We start from the raw sequence: 20,660 nt of genomic DNA, 5'->3' as shown, positions 1-20,660 counted from the left end.
AAAAGAAATCTTTAAAAAATAAAATAAAATAAACAAACGTCTAAATGTTTAAAATCTGAAGCTAAAATCGTACTTTTAAGACTTCATTTATGCCTTAGTTTTGAAACAACTTCCGATTGTCAAGGAAGCTATTTCCCGTGCGACAACCCAGCACTGTGTATAAACAGAAAATGGACAGAATAAGTAAGTATAACATATTTTGCCCACAAAGTTCATCTAGCTCTTCTAAGTAACCAGAACTTAGGATATAATCGTGTTTTATTATACCCTACTACGCTGATGTTTCTTGAAAGTGAGGTATTTATTTATGGACTAGCAACTATTATTGTTCTCTATCTTTATGTTAAGTAGTATAATCGATTCCAGATTTAACCTAAGATCCCAGTACGAAATTAATGTCAGCAAATTTTAATTTGATTATTTTTTTAGATCTAAAATGTTGCTTTCTCGTAGCATCTCCGTTTTTACTGTCGCTTGTATTCTTACTAGCTCGCCTTGTTTACTCCCTGCTTTTAGATGTGCCCCCTACTGGCCCTATGGACCTTCCTCTGTCCCTACTGGAGATGGGATGCTCTGGCAGGTTTGAACTCATCACATATCCTACCCCGGACTTACCTTTCCCTCCGCAGAGTACGGTCAGTATGGGTCTGCAGGATCCCTGCTATATTATATGATAAGTTCCTTTGGGTAGTGCATCATCATAATGGTTATTTTCCTCATCAGCTCCCAAATGGGCTTCCCCCCACCAGCCTGAGCCTGGAGGCCGAAGTAAAGAAAAAGTTCTTGCAGGACCCTGGCTGGCTCCCATTATATGACACGGACTTTGCCTTCCAAAGGTTTCTAAAGTGTGTATTCCCAGAAAGAATCCCGGTTCACCTGTATGCCCTTAAGAAGTATACACAGATTGTTCTTTAGTTGTTCTCTACTCTAATGACTTTTTTAGTAACTACGTAAGAAATAAACGTTAAAATGTATCTGTATACAGTCATACCTCTACTTACGGATGCCTCTAGATACAAAATTTCCAGTTTACGAAAGCTTTTTATATGCAAATGAGTGCCTCAAGATACGAAAAAGATCCAAGTCACAAAATCTCCCAAAAAGTAAATGCATTTCCTTATCCGTTATTTTATTTTGAAAATATTGTTGCAGATGCATTGATTCTCAAAAAAATTATCTACTGGGCTCTCATTGGCTGTCTCTCAACAAACACTATCCATGTTTCAAGATTCTCTCTTACATACCTGCGCGGCACATATTTACACACATATTTGCTCACATGGGGCACAAGTAAAAGTTTAAAATTTACTACAAAGTGTACGGCTTTCTGACACGACCAGGTCAAAGTGGAATGCGTGTGTCCATATCATGCCCTGTCCACCTCGGCTGAATGCTCCCCTTATTAATGATTGCAATTCCTCTTATTAAGGGATAAAAACTATACAAATGCCACGCGGCACATAATTTCACACACAGACACACACAGGGCACGTGTAAATGTCTAAAATGTACTACAAAGTGGACGGCTTTCTGACGCCGTGCGCATATCATGCTTCAACACGAATAGATTTTGTATGCTTGTTATTCATTTTAAGACTTTAATAAATAAATTTCTTATCGTTTTCTCTCTATCATATAAAATTGGGACACTGACCAATTTTAAAGTGTTTACTTGGTAGTTGTATGAGCACCGTGGAACCAATTAGATAATTTACATATAAACTACACCTCTCCTTAAGGAATTTTCAAGTTACGAAAAAAGTTCTGGAACCAATTAAGTTTGTAAGTAGAGGTACGACTGTATTAATATAAATACAAATGCTGTATTAAAATTAAGCCACGGTGTGGTGGTTCACTCGTCTGACTTTGGATCGATTCCTGTGATTGTGAGTGTGAATGGTTGTCTGTCTCTCTGTTTCAAAGTCATCTTGGATTGGCTCCAGCAACCCTCATGAGGATGCGTAGTACGGATGATGAATGAATACTATGATTGTATTAAATCTACCACAATAAGATATCAATTACTGTGATTGGCTGGCACCAGGATAGGCTCTAACACCTCTATCACTCTGGTGTGCATACACGGTACAGATGATGGATAACTGAATCAATAATAATGAAATGTGAACTGGGAGTAATCATTCTCAAAATTAGGAAAGTAGGAAACACCGTAAGCATAAAATACATCATTTGTGATTATATTATGCGACTGTTCAGACCTAAATAAATGATTGTATATTTAAAGCTTAGCTGCATTCATTTTATTTCAGGGTATCTCAGAGAAAGGTGAACGTCGACTCCCTGCTCAACTGCACTACATCTCCACTCCATTCTGGTCTCTCAGTTATCAGAGATCCAACCACAGGGGTGCTTTTGGATTTCACAGAGGTATTCTCACTTCCTTGCCTCTTGGGTTAGTTAAGAAGAAGATGTTGTGAATGTAACCTATGCAGAATATGATATTTCCCAATATGTGTGAGTTTATTTTTAATATTCTTTATCTAAAGGTTTCATTGGAGAACACTGGCCTTTCGGCAAAGAACTCTATGTCATTTCAACGCAAACCTGGACCTCCTTCAGAGAGCCTTAGAGGAAGCAACACAAACTACCCTTTTCTGCCAGGTAAAATAAATGCATTTTATTAATTTTTATAAATTAGACGGAAAGCCTAAATATCTGGAAGTATATTAAGCGATCTTTCTTTTACTATTCTTTTCTTTAGGGGGTATGGAGGAACTTACTCTTGACCAAATAAAGAATAAATCAAAGTTAGAACAGGATATCGACTTTGAAAATGGTGAGCTTTGTGGTTTTGTTTTTCATTCGTTTCAAAATACAGTGGAGCTTTGGAAAATATTGAGCAAAAAAACATAAAACAAACTGTTTCCATTATTTCTTGGAAGGTTAAATTAGCATAAATCAAAATGTAGCGAAGTGCGAAATCACTGATGTTCATGTTTCAAATTTTTTCACTGGCAGATTTGCTCCAAATTCCACCTGGTTTTAAAGAGGGGATGGACTTTGCTGACAAAGGTTCGTCAAGTGGTGTTGTCTAATTTATGTCAGTTAATGCACATATTTGATCAATTTGTGGTGAATCACACAAATCCCATATGACAGAAAATGCCATAATTTTAAAGGTTAGTTGTGAGCCATTACTTTGTGAATTTCTGCAAAACTATACAGATTAGTAACTATAAACTAATATATAAATTCTGGACCGGATGCAATTTGGAAACAACTAATTTTCACCAGTTTCTTTTCCCTATCTTAAATTTGCATCTTGAAGCTAAAGTAACAAAACCTGAGGTCAACCTCATGTCGCTGCTGTCCTCTTCTGATGATGTCTGCGACTTGCAAATCGAGGCAGAAGGCAAGGAAGAAGGCCAAGCACATAAAGAGCCTCCCAAACTTCCAAGAACAAACAGCCTTGAGGACCTGGGCATCAAGGTACAGAATTTGTGTCTTATTTCAGCAAATTCTACATTTTAACAATACCTACAACCAGTGGCGGTCCGTGCATTTCCTAGTGACGCCTTCAGCAAAAACTATTTTATGGCTATAAAACCTCTACTGCAGCTACAGCTGCGACACATAAAAATAATCAATAATAACCTCATACAATTGAAATATTATTTAGTAATATAGCCATATTTTACTCACCAAAAATTCTTTTTAACTGTACACAATATCCATCCTCCTTTCTTTCTTCCTTCTTTTCTATCGTCATCGAAGCTAATGCTGAAAGTCGAGCCTGTCCTGTCGTATTTCTGGTATACGTTTTTATTTTATTTATTATATTGATTTAGTGCTGAAAATGTTCGGTTGTGACAGGCTTGCTTGCTTTGGAGTTGTCCGACCTTTCTTAATGATATCCAGCTTTTTTTCCCTGAAAAGTCCGTCTTGAAAATGGCTTTAAATCAACACAACAATATATTTGCTTGTGCAGCTCGCTCCAGATACAGTTTGGTAGCTCTGGCTAGTCCACTCTATCACTAGCCAATCATAGTTGGTGAAAGCGATGACGTATCCCTACACCTGCGAGAAGGCAATGACGTATCCCTACGCCTGCGAGAAGGCAATGGCGTATCCCTACGCCTGCGAGAAGGCATTGTGGTGTTGCCAACTCGAAATCTGATTGGTTAAAGCAACAGTCTTAGCGACGCTTGTTTAATGCAGCAGAGCCTGCAGAACTGATTGTGAAGGCCTTGAGGCAGATTTATGACCTGGCAACAAATAATGGTTGAAATGTGATTGGTTAAATGCTTCAATATGAAAACACACATCTGGAAGCAGTGCAACCAGGGGGAAAAGCAATGAAAGGAAGCTAACAGACAATTTGGAATTATTTAATAATTATTGATGGACAAAATATAATGTATGATTCAGATATTTCTTAAGCCAGCAGAGAAGGCCTTGAAGGCCCTGACGGCACACCACTGCCTAAAATCATTAGTACTTGCTGAGGACATATGTCATTGTTGTACATTTATCAAAATATTTGTGGCAACCAGTATTGGATGAAAAAAGATATAATTGACTTTATTTACTATTCTCCAAACAAAATGTGCTGTAGTATGTCCTTTTTTCTGCATGTGCTTAACCCTTCTTTCTGCCATTAGGATGCTTTGTCATCCTCCTCTCGTTTCAACAAGGGAAAAGATAGCAACTCAGAGCAGAAGCCAGATGAAACAAAGAAATGGGCCATCCCTGTTGACATAAGTTCACCCTGTGAGGATTTCTACAAACGTATTCCTCATCCAGCTTTTAAGGTTCTTCTGGACAGAGTTTTTGTAAAAATATGCATTCTGTTCATTTGTTGTGTTTTACGGATTTGGGGTTTTCTCCTACCTCTGCTCCTCTAGTGGCCGTTTGAACTGGATGTGTTCCAGAAACAAGCCATATTACGGCTGGAGGCCCACGACTCTGTGTTTGTGGCGGCGCACACATCAGCTGGCAAAACGGTAGTTGCGGAATACGCCGTTGCGCTCTCTCAGAAACACATGACAAGGTGTGTATTTTGGGACCAGAAAATTCACAATAAGACCCCTGTTTTTTCTCATTTAAACATTTAGCTTTGTCTCAGAGGGAGGGGAACAAGATGGCAATAGAATATTTTAGTTGACATCATGTTTTCACTATCATTGGGGGCCCAAACTTTAAAGGAATAGTAAAGTGGCACTGAAGTCTTTTATTTTTATTTTACATTATTTTCAAAACTGCTTATGCCATTTTTACCAGGTTTGCACAACATTTTGTGTTGAAATATTTTTCAAGCCAGTTTCTTCGGTCCTATTGCCTTCATTGGCCATCCGTGCCAATTTTGTGCCAGGAAAAATGTATTGGAATGACACTACTTCTAAAAATACTATAGAGCACCATTTAAAATGTCATTTGTAAATTGTGTTTTACATAGGACCATCTACACTTCGCCAATCAAGGCCCTGTCCAATCAGAAGTTTAGAGACTTCAAGACCACATTTGGGGACGTAGGTCTCCTCACAGGCGATGTCCAGCTCAGTCCTGAGTCCTCGTGTCTCATCATGACCACTGAGATCCTCAGGTATTCTTGCATATTTAGTGTTAGAAGTGTTGAGGCACTAGGCAAGCAACAGAGGGCACTCTCGATCTCTATTTACCTTTATGCATTTATACATACGAATCAACAAAGCACATTTGTAAAATTTTAATATAAGGATGTTTTGTGATCTTAAAAATGGTCGTTTAGAAGTTAACGCTCAGTGTTGTTATTGCGGTTGTCAATGTTGTAATTGTTGTATTTTGTTTTTGAAGGTAAACCAATTAGAGATCTTCTTGAGTAGTTTAGAGGTTGTGGGATTTTTTTCTTTTTGTTTTTTTTGTAGCAAGACGTGGGGCCCCTAGACGGAATAACTCACGTTTCCTCGAAGCTTAACGGCAATTCGGGAGTTTCGTGTAGCACTCCAGAGTGGCGAAACTGCGTTTTCGGTTTTCGACGGGATTAATGGAGACAATCAGGGATCGTTATGTAGTTTGCTAAACCGGGGGGCGGGCTTGTTTTGAAACGGTTTGCGTTAGGCAATGAGATTCTTTTCAATTCCTCGATGTATTTGATGTATAGCCCTTTTACTCTTAATGTCTTTGCTATACACGTGTGACTTTCTTATCCTCATGCATTTTTAACACTGGATTGACTTTTCTCCTAAGGCACAGGTGTCAAAGTGGCGGCCCGGGGGCCAAATCTGGCCCGCCGCATCATTTTGTGTGGCCCGGGAAAGTAAATCATGAGTGCCGACTTTCTGTTTTAGGATCAAATTAAAATGAAGAGTATAGATGTATATTAAATTTCCTGATTTTCCCCCTTTGAAATCAAAAAAATTTTAATCATTTTTTTCTGTGTTTTTAGTTCAAAAATCATTTTGTAAAATCTAAAAATATATTTAAAAAAAGCTAAAATAAACATTGTTTTAGATCGATTAAAAAACTGAATATTCAGGGCTTTTAATCCAGTTCTTTTAATCCATTTATATAAAAAAAATCTAAATATTATATCTAAAATGGTCCGGCCCACATGAGACCGAGTTGACGTTAATGCGGCCCGCGAACCAACCCGAGTCTGACACCCTTGTCCTAAGGAAATCTTTTTACTTTCAGGTCAATGCTTTACAATGGTTCAGAGGTCATCAGAGACTTGGAGTGGGTCATATTTGATGAGGTCCATTATATTAATGATGCAGAGGTCAGTAAATGTACACAAGCAGTCCACCAAATTAGCAATGTGTGTATGATTCAATTGCACTCACTTTAGTCTTCTTTTTGTTGACTTTCTCAGAGAGGTGTAGTGTGGGAGGAGGTTCTCATCATGTTGCCAGATCACGTGAGCATCATTCTTCTCAGTGCCACAGTGCCCAACGCTCTGGAGTTCAGTGAGTGGATTGGGTAGGTGCTTCTCATTTACAGCAGCCAAACCACTTAGTATGAGCAAACCCCTCATTGTTTGGCTGCACAATTGACTTTTGTATACTTTTGCTAAAATGCCCAAACTGCCTGAAGCTCACTCTTGGTGACGTTGCTTCTCTCCCACTTTTCAGACGCATTAAGAAGAGGCACATTTATGTTATCAGCACATTGAAGAGGCCTGTGCCTTTAGAGCATTACTTGTATACTGGAAACAACACAAAAACCCAGAAAGAAATGTTCTTGCTGTTGGATGCTGCAGGAAACTTTCTAACCAAAGGGTACAGTTTTTTGTTTTCTTCTGAGTAGACCCCATAAAATTGCATAAGTTGGACTTTTATAGCAGAGAAAATCTCTTCATTTAAAATGTAATGTTTCTTTTCAGCTATTATGCAGCTGTGGATGCCAAAAAGGAGCGTACCAGTAAATATGCCCAATCTTTTGGCACGAAAAAAATATCCCAGAACACAACATCTAGTCAAGTAATGATTTTTGTCCATGTAATATTTAGAAAAAATAGCTTTATAATCATTCTCATTTGCGTTATGTTTATATCCCTGTCTCCGTTTTAGGACCGAGCTGTGTGGCTCACGCTCTTGCACTTCCTGTCCAACCGGCAGCAGACTCCAGTGGTTGCGTTTACTTTCTCGCGCTCGCGTTGTGATGAAAATGCCCGTTCCCTGGACTCTATGGACATGACTACTTCCATCGAGAAGGCTGAGATACACTCGTTTTTCCAAAAGAGTTTGAGTCGCTTAAGAGGGGGAGACAGACAACTGCCTCAGGTAGGTTTTATGTTGTAACAGAAATTTTCCATCCATTTTTTTGTAGCACATTATATAATCATGACTGAGCTGAAGTTGATTTTGGGCAAGTGGCAGGCTACGCCCGTGTGCGGTCGATTGGTCGCCGCTCTTTTGGTCGCCCCGACCGCGACAACGGGCGACCAAAAGACCGGCGACCAAAAGACAGGCGACAAAACAAGGTAAAACAACACGGTGTACGCATCAATAAAAGCCAACAATGACCATGAGCAGTTTCACTGAGCCGACGTGTGAGTGTATAAGAGTTAGTATGTACATGCGTTGTCCCTTTTAAGAAGCTACGTCAGTCAGGGTCTTAACAAGTTCTCCAACAAAAAACAATAAAAGCCTGGGAAATTTGGGGCTTTTCTTTAGCCTAATAATTACTAGTGCATTAAGTATGACTAAATAGTAATTCGCAGTTTGTATTTAGGGAATTTGTGCAACGATTTAAATGGTAATTATTACTTACCTTCCGGGCGACCAAAAGACCGGCGACCAAAAGATTGGCGACCAATCGACCGTGTACCGGCTACGCCCTAAACAGGTCACCAATTAGTTGCAGGGAACATCGTGTGGACAGGAATCCATTCAAAAATCAACCGGGATTCCTGCGGGGCCCTTAAACGTCTTAAAGTGTCGTAAAAAGACTTGTGCTTTATCTTAAATTTTAATTTGTGCAGCAGCGCATGAAGTTATGCCTCATACCTTGATGGTGCGGCTCATAGGCCATAAAATACGGTCATAACAAAACTATTATGTTTTGGTAAGATTGTGCTCATGAGGGACCTACTGAAGAGAGGAGTGGCGGTCCATCATAGTGGAATTCTACCCATATTGAAGGAAGTCATTGAGATGCTTTTCTCAAGAGGTCTTGTAAAGGTGATTTTGATTCCTGTATTTATCAATAACTATAAATAATGAAACAACCGTATTTAAATCATTAATATTGTTTCAGGTGCTCTTTGCAACTGAGACATTTGCAATGGGTGTAAACATGCCTGCCAGGACTGTGGTGTTTGACAGCACCCGGAAACATGATGGAACCGGCTTCAGAAATCTGCTCCCCGGTATGCAACACAGCCCAATGTACATTATTTCTCATGGCTTAATGTTCACAAATGAATAATTGTTTTGATATTTTAATGTTTTTAGGTGAATATATTCAGATGGCGGGCAGAGCAGGCAGGAGAGGTCTTGACGCTACAGGCACCGTCATTATCCTCTGCAAGGCGGGTGTTCATGAGATGTCTGACCTGCATGTGATGATGCTGGTAATGAAAATGTATTCAAATTTGGAGCCAAAAGTTACAATAGACCAAATCTAAACAGAAATTCTTTTTTTTGTCCTAATGTCCCATCTCTGTCTTTCAGGGCAAGCCCACCACCCTTCACTCGCAATTCAGACTGACCTACACCATGATACTAAATCTTTTACGAGTTGAGGCTCTACATGTGACAGATATGATGAGGAGGAGTTTCTCTGAAAGTCACAGAGACACTCAGGTAGTAAATCAGCAGAACATAATAAAAAGTTCAAAAAGAAAAACTGAAATGACATCAGAAAAAAAGTAGCAATAGAAAAGGACCTTTTTGCACCTTCATATCAGATGAATGGATGTGTCAACAGCTAATTACAATTGGGAAGATCTGTAATATTTATAGTGGAAAATTGTATTATCAAATGTCCTCCTCTAGGCACATGAAAAGAGGATCACCCATCTTAAAGAAACACTATCCTCTCTTCCTATTGTGGCCAATGAGGGCCAGCTGTCTGATTTGTTGCCATACTACCATACAGTGACTGAACTACACACCACAAGAGACAACCTACAGGTACTACAACCACACTGCGAACCCATACAACATCACTTCAAACTTGGAATTTACCTATCACTCTTACCATCTGTCTTTGGCTGCAGCATGCCATTCTGAAGTCGATCAATGGACTGAAAGCGCTGTCTGTAGGCCGAGTTGTGGTGGTGAACAACAAGCAGCATCTCAATGCACTGGGAGTTATCCTGCAGGTAGCTTTTTAAAGGTTTCCTAATTAAACTGATGCAGATACAATGTTCATCCTGTATGGAAACAAAAATAGCTAATTTGGACAAATTAAAGGAAATCTACAGTGTACATTATACAGTGGTACCTCGAGATACGAGCTTAATGCGTTCTGGACTGAGCTCGTATGTCGATTTTCTCGTAACTCAAACGAACCTTTCCCATAGAAATGAACTAAAAACAAATTAATTCGCTCCAACCCTCTGAAAAAACACCAAAAACAGGATATTGGATTGGAAAAACTTTTTTATTTGTTCTAATTCGCCAGCTATTAACAAAGTAACAAATAACTAGTGGTTTAATACTACTAAAATGTGTTTAATATTATTAAAATTAGACGGATTTCGCGGATGGGAGAGAGACGGACAGAGAGGGAGGGAGGGGGGACTTTTTGCACGGCAACACGCTCGTAACGTAACAAACAAATTTAAATGAAGTTGGATTACAATGCAGACACACTTAAAAATAAGTTTAATCTAACCTTACACTAAACTTAATTCTAATTTTGTTTTAAATTTTTATACCTTTCTTCTCCCGGCTCTATTTGCCCTGCCTCCACCCTGACTTTCAGATGCAACCTATTGAGGGTTGATTGCTTTTGTATTCCCTTCAAAATATTCCCAAAATGATGCACACAAATGTCCTCACAATAGGATAACGCACGTCCACTTGCCAACGAGAAGTAGTATATACGCCATTCGCACTGACTAACGGGGGAAAAAAACACTGAAAAAATGCAACGCTCCGCCCAGTGCTCACAGAACCATTACACGAGGGAGTTGCGACCAGAGAGACATTACACGAGGGAGTTGCGAGGAAAGAGACAGTGCCCATGATGTTCTTATGAGCAGCCTCTCGCGTCCGCTGTCTGCTCATATATCAAAATTTGTCTCGTATCTCAAGATAAATATTTGCTCAAAATTTTACTCGTATCTCAAATTGCTCGTACTTCGGGGCACTCGTATGTCGAGGTACCACTGTATACAGCAATATATTTTGCTGTCAGTAATCGAATGATACATAAATGAACCATGGCTGAATATTGGAAACCATGCTCAAGAAAAATATTTAAAAGCACCAATTACCTCTTTGGTTTTGCTAGGTAGAGTGCCTCCAACTGATTCGTGTAATTCACATTCACACTAGTTTCCCTTGACAACCAATCCTTTTGTCGTTGGAAATGAACCACCTACTCACAAAGAAGGTCAATAATAGCAAACTGATAGGGTACAGGGTAGTAATAAATGCATTTTAAACGAGCAATAAAGGACTAATAACATTGAAATGATGGTACATTTGAACAAAAGGTAAACATAAATGGTACTACAGCAACTATTTGGAACTGATAACTAAAAAAAGCTGTTTGATTTTGTTTAAAGTTAAAAAAAAATGCTATTTTGTGTGAAAGTCTAGTATTGCTGCAGTGTGCGTAAGAATTGATGGAAAAACGTTTTACTGTGTATGCAAGCCAGCATTTACACAATGAAAATACTAACTTATTTTAAATTCTATTAATATTTAAAGCACTATTAATGTTCATATTGATGTAATGGGGATCTCACACTCACTTTAACCAGGTGTCGAAGGAGATTGAGTCTCGATGTGTGTGTGTGTGTGGTCCACATCATATCCCGCAAAATAACTTACACACATTGGGCTCGGGATGCCCCTACAACTAAATAAATATTCCGTCTCCAATTCTCCTGAAATTGGCACTGTTAGAAAGACTAAAGTGGGTAAGAGTAAATATTTTACTTCCCCCTGTTGTCACTTGGGAATTATTTAGATTTCAATTATTGGTCTGTCCCTCATTTACTTTGATTGATTTAATTCTTTGCTCATTGTTATTAAAAATGGACAGGGACATTACATCACAATATTTTGCATTCCAATGCAATATATATAGAAGTTGAATAGACAAAAGTATATAACAGTCTCACAGGCCACAACAAAACATCAAGTTCAAAAGGAGTAAGAGTGTTAACTCTTGATCATTACATTATCACATATAATATGGTATAACTTTAATATTCTCTGCAGTATAACATGATTTAAACATTTCTATAGTTGCTACTTGGCTAATGTCACTGAAAACTTGGATTACGATGCAGACACACTCGAAAATAAGTTTCATCTAACCTTACACTAAACTTAATTCTAATTTTGTTTTAAATTTTGATACCTTTCCGGGTTGGCTCTTTTTGCCCCGCCTCTACCCTCACTTTCAGATGCAACCTATTGAGGGTTGATTGCTTTTGTATTCCCTTCAAAATATTCCCAAAACGATGCACACAAATGTCCTCACAATAGGATAACGCACGTCCACTTGCCAATGAGAAGTAGTATATACGCCATTCGCACTGACTAACGGAAAAAAACACTGAAAAAATGCAAAGCTCCGCCCAGTGCTCGCAGAGACATTACACGAGGGAGTTGCGACCAAAGAGACATTACAAGAGGGAGTTGCGGGGAGAGAGACAGTGCCCATGATGTTCTTATGAGCAGCATCTCGCGTCCGCTGTCTGCTCGTATATCAAAATTGGTCTCGTATCTCAAGATAAAAATCTGCTCAAAATTTTACTCGTATCTCAAATTGCTCGTATATCTGGGCACTCGTATGTCGAGGTACCACTGTACCGAATTTAGATGTGTAGTGAGGGTCCGCAAAGTACTATTGCATGGAGCATAATTGGGCCATAGGCGGCGGGTTTGACATCCCCATTGTAAAGTTATGACTCTCTAAGCATTCACATAATTATCAGTCGTCCAGTATTTCGAACACTCAATTGTTAAATGTCACAGCTTGTATGTGGCAAGCAGACACATATGACCTCAAGTAGTAATTCACACCTATAGGCACCTCAGTGTTTAAATGTCACCTAACGTCCACGTTAGCTGTTCTCTTAAATGGAATCGAGTCTGGACCGGTGGGCAAAGTTCTCTGAAAAGAATAAGAATAAACTTTGCCCACTTCTGCAGTGGTCCATCCACAACCTTTGCTTGGTTTTCTCCAGGTGTCCAATGATGCTGTGAATCGCACCTTCACAGCTCTAATTATATGCGACAAAGGCAACGAGGAAGGAGAGGGAAACAGTGAACACAGCCAAGCTTTTTCTCACCTCTACAACACCGCCCTCTTCATTCCTGAAGGTTGGCCTGTTTTACGAGTAGATATTCTTTCATTTGTAAATGTATTTGTAACATTTTATCAGATGGGCAAATTCACTTGACCAGTGTTCTGGTGTTCTTCTACTAATAGGGCAATTTTTACCCAATACCAAAATGAGTGAATTGATGAGTCAAAACCGTGTAGTAATTATTTTTAAAAAAAAATACTATATATATATATATATATTTTTTTAATTATATATATACAGACGCTCCCCTACTTACGAACGAGTTAGGTTCCGAGCGATTGTTCATAAGTTGAATTTGTTCGTAAGTTGCTCAGTGCTATATTTTGTATTATAATTTATATTTAAGGCCTATATAAGTATAGCTGAGCTCTCACAGCGCCAGGCGTCGGTATTAGCGGCGGAAAGAAGTACTACTCGGAAAAAGGCATGCAATACAAAATCGAACTGACGAACATTTTTCGACATAAACGCAATTTGCAGACATGTTCGTAAGTACCGTTGTTCGTAAGTTGTATGTTCGTAAGTAGGGGAGCGTCTCTGTATATGCATATATATATATATAAATAAAGCAGTTGGTTATATCTGAACTTTTTGCTTTTTCAAAATCATACCACTAGTTGTCTTTGTCTAATAATCTATGTTCTTTCTAGGCCCATGCAGTCACACAGTCCAAAAGCTGAAGCTACAGGATATCACAGGCATCACAGTAAAGACCCTCAAAGTGATTCCGGACAGGATTATAGACAACTACCAAAAGAGACAACAACCCCGATTCAGGTTTGACAGTCAATTGCCTTTTCAGGAATTTGAGGAGTTGCCTCAATTTAGTGGAGGTAATCTATGTTTTTACACCGTGCAGGACTGAACCACCTGGCCAGGCCATATCTACAGCAACCCAAGAACTCCTACGTTTGGCTGAGGCCAACCCAGGGGGCATTGGCACTCTTGATCCGGTCAATGACCTCCAGCTGAAGAGTGTCGATGTGGTTGAGGACTCCATGCGTCTACGGGTGTTGCAGGGCAGCCTGAGCGAATTTAACTGCATCCACTCGCCGACCTTCGCAGAGCAGGTGTAGGGTTATGTGTAGCTGGGGTGGCGGGTTTGAATGCACATAGGAAGAACACTTCTATATACTGTTACAGTAATCCCTCGATTATCGCATCTTCACTTATCGCGAATTCGCTACTTTGCGATTTTTTTCGCTATTAATTTTTTATTTTCCTAAAATCCTTGTAGGCAGAAGCCACTCTTGCTACTAGGACTCAGCACTGAAGAAAAAAAAATTATAATAGGGGTGACCCTACTTCACAATTTTTCGATTATCACGGCCATGTCTGGTGTACATTAACCGCGATGTTCGAGGGATTACTGTATATACATTTGTGTACCTCCATACTACTGTGAATGGTCATCAACCAACCTGGTCAAGGGTTTTAGTGCTGGTGTTTTGCACTCAACAAAGTTGTCTTATATGTTTTTCAGTTTGCTAAAGTTAAGGAGAGGATGGCTGTACAAGATGAGCTGGACAAACTGCTTTTCCTGGTCTCAGATCAGTCTTTGTCTCTGCTGCCTGAGTATCAACAGAGAATCAAGGTTTGATTGCTATCATTTTTTTGGCTCATTACAGTTACTTTTTCCCCTTGCTTTAAATTTTTGAAATTTGCTGATTCCCTTGTTTTATTTTAAAACAGTGGACATTAGTTCCCAACCAAACGTGTTTTTTAACTGCACATGCAGTGACTATGGATGCATTATTGTCACAAAACTATTTGCAAACACATAGTAATTGCAAAGCCCCAAAAAATATTTATTTACTACAAACTATATCTTCCTCAGACTGACATTTGGACTATTCACTACTCCCCGAACAGTTCAGCAGTGTTTTGAGCTCATAAAAAGAGAATCTTAATGTTTAAGAAAATTGCAAAATTAATTTCTCATTGAAAGGGGGCACATCTTATTAATTTTTTATGCTGGAACAGTCTAAATCTGAGCCGAATGTGAGCATTCACAAAAAAACTGGTATTTTCTGAATATCTGAATTCACTTTGTAAACGAAATCAGAGTAATGAGGCCATCTTGCTGATGCAGACGAATTTCTATACAGTGACCATATAGAACGTGATAAATGACAATACTACCAATTGCACTCCTTTGCACATTAATTTAGCAATGTTTAAAATCGTGAAAATTATTTTTTAGTGCCATTAATGATGATAAACATCCAGTCATGTAGCTCACCCAGTTGAATTGAATTGAATTGAATTCTTTTATTGTCATTATACAAGTATAATGAGAATTAAAGCTTTCACCACATAGTGCACAAATAACAACAACAAACAGACAAATAAATAAGTAGTCCAAGTGAGGTCAGCAGAGCAGAGCGGGCTTCTTCCGTCTGTAATCCAGGATGAGGACCACGGTTTTGGAGACGTTCAGCTCCAAGTTTTTGAGATGTTGAAGTGATGGAAGCCGTTCATATGGATTGGACGTCTATCGCTTTCAGTGGCTTCCAACAAGTTAATAGATATATTGATATTGATATATCTTTTTTTGCCATTATTGCCCATGAAACTATTTACCAAGCCAGTTTATATATTATGGGGTGCACATTTAAGTAATACGTAGTAGTAATAGTAAATAGGATACCCAGAATTAACCCGCTGTTGCTCACTAAAGTGAGGTTTTGTGACATACTCCAAGATTGACAACCACTGATGTCACATGCAATGTTCCCTCTAAGCTGCGCGCGTGCGCAATTGCGCACTACTCTTGTCTTCTCTGCGCACAGCAAATCATATGGAGCGCACAAAATAAAATCCCTTTTTTTATAGCTGTGGGGCCGACGCGCGAACCACTCATCCGCCGGGCCGCCCATTCATAGATATTAATCATTACATTTTATTATTACTAAATCATGTATGTGTAGTAGACATACACCTGCTTATGGCAGGTGTGATACTGGTGTGTGCCCATAGCGAGCAATAATGATGTTGCTCACACCGGTACTCAGTGTGCTCAGGGAGGTTGTCTTTCTGCCCAGACAAACAAAAAATTAGAGGGAACATTGTTCACATGTCCTATTTTGTGGCTTCATTGCACGCTCATGAGTTGTATATATTCTGGCTGGTGTGCCTCAGGTGTTACAGTCGCTCCAGTACGTGGACAGCAGCGGCGCCGTGCAGCTCAAAGGCCGTGTGGCCTGTCAGATCAGCAGCCATGAGCTGCTTCTCACTGAGCTGCTGTTTGAGAATGCACTGAGCCCACTAGCGCCCGAGGAGAGCGCCGCCCTGCTGTCTTGTTTGGTCTTTACACGGAACACTCAAGTGAAGCCACACATTACCAACACTTTACAGGAGGTGAGATGGAAGTGATAATGCCATGTGAACATTGCAACGTGTTCTGCCTGTTTTTATGACTTAGTCTCTGTATTTTGTGGGAAAATGTGGTTATGTGTGCAGATTGCTACCGATGTTCGCAGCTTGCAACATCATGATTCACAATCTGCTCCCTTACTTCACTTCTGTTTTGTAAAAATACCCTTTTTGCTGTGTTTTGAGGTTCGCTTGGTACATGAAAGTGCTTTATAGTGTCTTAAATTAATCATGACCACTGTCTGTATCTGGTTATCATGCTCAGATAAACAGCAAAAATGATTCTTAAATGTAAATGGCTTGTTCTTTCTCAGCCAGTAAGAGGTGAGTCATGTACACTCACCAAACCTAACAATAGGTACACCTACACAGTGTATTGATCCAGGCCATATGCCTAGATGTTTCTATTGATTAGATAAGTGACTTATACTTGTCTTTACATGATAAAAGCACTTTCACTACTTAGTGGATGATGTGGGAAATTGAGAACAAAAAATACATTACAACTATACAGCATCTTGAATAGGACTTCAATCATTAATGGACTCATCCATTACCAAAATTATGTGATATTTTTATTGTTGATTATTTGCTTAGAGGCGTTGTTTCGCTAAGATATTTTTTACAACCTCCTTTTTGAGCTTCTGGCTAGTAACTTATTTATTTTAAAATATTTGATTTATACTTTTAAAATAGAATTGGGGGTGTTAATATTATTATGTTTTAAGAATGTGTTTTTATATTAAATTTAAAAAATAAAAACACAGTTAATATTCCCTTTTAATTTTTAATTAAACAAATTGAAATGGGAACTTCTTCAAAAAGCTTTGTTTAGCCTCGTTATGGTAAATATGATCTTTTTTATATTGTTTTTTTATCGAAAAGGAAATATCTCTAAATTTTCTCTTCTGATTTGTTATAAAATGTTTTATTTAGTCTTTTAATTGAATAAAAAATAAAAATGTAAATATTGTCTCATTTTTATTAAAATAAGATAGTTAAAGGATTTAAACATTGTTTGATTTCTACTGTAAATGAGGCAGAAGATTATCTTCATATTGATTCGAACTAATTTAGTATTTGCCAATATTTGCAACCATGCTTTGGCTTTGGAAATCAATTGAATAGTTTCGTAATATGTATAGTCCGATCTTTTCTGCACAGTTTTTGATTCCACTGCACAATTACAGCTAAAATGGTAAGCACAGAGTAATATAAAAGTTAGTCCACTATGAAAATAATTGGTTCTACCAGGTCTAAACTAAATGTTGTTTCCCCATATAGTACTAACTTAAAAAGGAAACCAACATTTACGTTTGAAACAATTATTACTAACCTCCATTGCCTTTTAACACCATTTAGTAGACTCCTCACTTTTCTTATTATTTATTTATTTCTTTACAGGGAATTGATCGCGTATTGTCAATAGCCCAGCGTATAGGAGAATTACAAAGGGACTGCGGATTACCACAAACAGCAGAAGAATTTAAAGGCCAGTTCAAGTTTGGCCTGACAGAGGTAGTATACTGCTGGGCCAGAGGAATGGTGAGTTTTTTTTAAATTCAGAATACAGTGGTACCTCGAGATACGAGCTTTATGCGTTCCGGGACTGAGCTCGTATGTCGATTTACTCGTAACTCAAACGAATGTTTCTCATAGAAATGAACTAAAAGCAAATTCATTCGTTCCAAACCTCTGAAAAAACACCAAATACAGGATATTGGATTGGAAAAACATTTTTATTTGTTCTAATTCGCCATCTATTAACAAAGTAACAAATAACTATTGGTTTAATAGTACTAAAATGTGTTTAATAGTACTAAAATTAGACAGATTTCGCGGAAGGGTGAGAGAGAGGGACAGAGAGAGGGTGGGGGGGGATTTATTGCGTGGCAACCTGCTCGTAACATAACATAAACAAATTTAAATGAACTTGGATTACGATGCACACTCTGAAATAAGTTTAATCTTACCTTACACTAAACTTAATTCTAATTTTGTTTAAAATTTTGATACCTTTCTTCTCCCGGGTTGGCTCTATTTGCCCCGCCTCCACCCTGACTTTCAGATGCAACCCATCAAGGGTTGTTTGCTTTTGTCTTCCCTTCAAAATATTCAGAAAATGATGCACACAAATGTCCTCACAATAGGATAACGCACGACCATTTGCCAACGAGAAGTAGTATATACGCCATTCGCACTGACTAACGGGGAAATAAAAAAGATGAAAAAATGCAACGCTCAGCCCAGTGCTCGTAGAGACATTACACGAGGGAGTTGCGACCAGAAAGACAGTGCCCATGATGTTCTTATGAGCAGCCTCTCGCGTCCGCTGTATGCTCGTATGTCAAAATTTGTCTCGTATCTCAAGATAAATATTTGCTCAAAATTTGTCTCGTATCTCAAGATAAATATTTGCTCAAAATTTTACTCGTATCTCAAATTGCTCGTATGTCGGGGCACTCGTATGTCGAGGTATTACTGTATAGTGTATTAATATTTTACAGGAATGTACTAGCTCGGGTACTACCTCAAATGTAAGGAAATCAACAATGTAGTAGCTGGCATTATGTTCTAAACACATTCTTTATGAACTGTTTTAAGAGATTTTGGTTTTTTTACTACAGGAATGAGTTATTTTAGGTTGTCAAAAATATTTTATTATGTGTATCATTCAGGAAGTCTGAATGAATGATAGGTAATAAGGAAAGATCCTGTCGCATACAAATGCTGATTTGTTACCATGACAAATATTGGCTACTCAGTGTCAGCAATATTTATTTAGAAATTTTGCCAACCACTCTAGTGGCTATTTATGAAATGAACAAAAAAACATGGGCATCAAATCTGTGGGTTTATGTGGCGTTTTTGAGATTGAGTGTCCCTCCAAAACAGGCGAAGGCACATCAAGAGCAATGTTCCCTCTAAGCTGCGCGCGTGCGCAATTGCGCACTACTTTCGTCTTCTCTGCGCACAGCAAATCATATGGAGCGCACAAAATAAAAAGCTTTTTTTTTTTTTAGCTGTGAGGCCAACGCACGAACCACTCATCCGCCGGGCCACCCATTCATAGATATTAATCATTACATTTTATTATTACTAAATCATGTATGTGTAGTAGACATGCACCTGCTTATGGCAGGTGTGATACTGGTGTGTGCCCATAGCGAGCAATGATGATGTTGCTCACACTGGTACTCAGTGTGCTCAACGAGGTTGTCTTTCTGCCCAGACAAACAAAAAATTAGAGGGAACATTGATCAAGAGCGCAAATGAATGTCAATTTTGTGAAACAGACACTGTTTATATTATATATCACGCATTCCTGACCATCCATTTGTCATCACAGCCCTTCGCCGAAATCGCCCAGCTGACTGACGAGCAGGAGGGCACAGTAGTGCGCTGCATTCAGCGTCTAGATGAGGTGTTGAAGGAAGTGCGCCAGGCCGCCCGCATCGTGGGAGACTCGGTGCTGGGGAGCAAGATGGAGAAGGCTTCCCTTGCCATCCGGAGGGACATCGTCTTCACCGCTTCTCTTTACACACACTGAGAAATGGCTTGTGTGAAGGGACAGACAATACAAAGACAAATCATGAAATTCTTAGAGTTCTTATAATAGAGAAAATAATGGGTTGGGAATTCATTCATTTTCTGTACGGCTTATCCTCACACCTCACAAGAGTCAGTGATTAAAAGTTTTATTTGCGATTGATCACGAGTTTCTCCGATTAACATTAATCACGTTATTATACACACAAACCAATAAGAAATCCAAAAGTAGTATGTACAATAGTAAAAGCCATACCAAAATCCATCCTGACTTCTTTGGTTATTAGCGTGACCGGACGTTTGGTCGTTGGACGTTTGGTCGCCCGGACGTTTGGTCGCCGGACGTTTGGTCGCCCGGGTGAATATAATTTTGAGAGCTGGTTTCAACAGTAGATATTTAGATATTAAACTCTCTCTCATGAATATAATTTTGAGAGCTGGTTTCAACAGTAAACTCTCTGTCATGTTGTCAAACGTCCGGCGACCAAACGTCCGGGCGACCAAACGTCCGGGCGACCAAACGTCCGGGCGACCAAACGTCCGGGCGACCAAACGTCCGGGCGACCAAACGTCCGGGCGACCAAACGTCCGGACGACCAAACGTCCGGGCGACCAAACGTCCGGGCGACCAAACGTCCGGCGACCAAACGTCCGAGTACCGTTTGTCTCCCTGTGCCCTGCGATTGGCTGGCCACCAATTCAGGGTGTCCCCCGCCTCTGGCCTGAAGCCATCTGGGATAGGCTCCAGCACCCCCCACGACCCTAATGAGGATAAAACGGTTCGGAAAATAAGAAGAGA

General features: G+C 39.2%; 1 protein-coding gene across 1 annotated transcript; it reads left to right on the top strand.

Moving 5' to 3' along the window:
• Positions 1 to 71: 71 nt before the first annotated feature.
• skic2 (SKI2 subunit of superkiller complex) lies at positions 72 to 19,982 on the top strand. The gene is made up of 29 exons (XM_077590982.1): positions 72 to 183; positions 517 to 635; positions 724 to 845; positions 2,271 to 2,388; positions 2,508 to 2,622; positions 2,723 to 2,797; positions 2,980 to 3,033; positions 3,287 to 3,450; positions 4,623 to 4,772; positions 4,866 to 5,011; positions 5,417 to 5,563; positions 6,634 to 6,718; positions 6,812 to 6,918; positions 7,071 to 7,217; positions 7,322 to 7,418; positions 7,509 to 7,721; positions 8,511 to 8,621; positions 8,698 to 8,809; positions 8,895 to 9,013; positions 9,114 to 9,245; positions 9,438 to 9,575; positions 9,662 to 9,766; positions 12,815 to 12,950; positions 13,588 to 13,714; positions 13,797 to 14,007; positions 14,421 to 14,531; positions 16,079 to 16,297; positions 17,717 to 17,857; positions 19,662 to 19,982. The coding sequence occupies exons 1-29, from the start codon at positions 171 to 173 to the stop codon at positions 19,860 to 19,862; spliced, it is 3,735 nt and encodes a 1,244-aa protein (XP_077447108.1). The 5' UTR covers positions 72 to 170; the 3' UTR covers positions 19,863 to 19,982.
• The last annotated feature ends 678 nt before the right edge of the window (positions 19,983 to 20,660 follow it).

Source organism: Stigmatopora argus, chromosome 21, assembly GCF_051989625.1.
Source record: "Stigmatopora argus isolate UIUO_Sarg chromosome 21, RoL_Sarg_1.0, whole genome shotgun sequence".
Taxonomy (NCBI): Eukaryota; Metazoa; Chordata; class Actinopteri; order Syngnathiformes; family Syngnathidae; genus Stigmatopora; species Stigmatopora argus.
Note: the sequence above shows the minus strand (reverse complement) of the source record. Positions and strands in the feature narration are given on the sequence as shown.

Excerpts from the sequence above, each read along its gene's own strand:
- skic2 (XM_077590982.1), top strand. Across the intron at positions 9,014-9,113 it reads ACCTGCATGTGATGATGCTG|GGCAAGCCCACCACCCTTCA; the intron begins GTAATGAAAATG and ends TCTGTCTTTCAG. Across the intron at positions 14,008-14,420 it reads CGCCGACCTTCGCAGAGCAG|TTTGCTAAAGTTAAGGAGAG; the intron begins GTGTAGGGTTAT and ends TATGTTTTTCAG.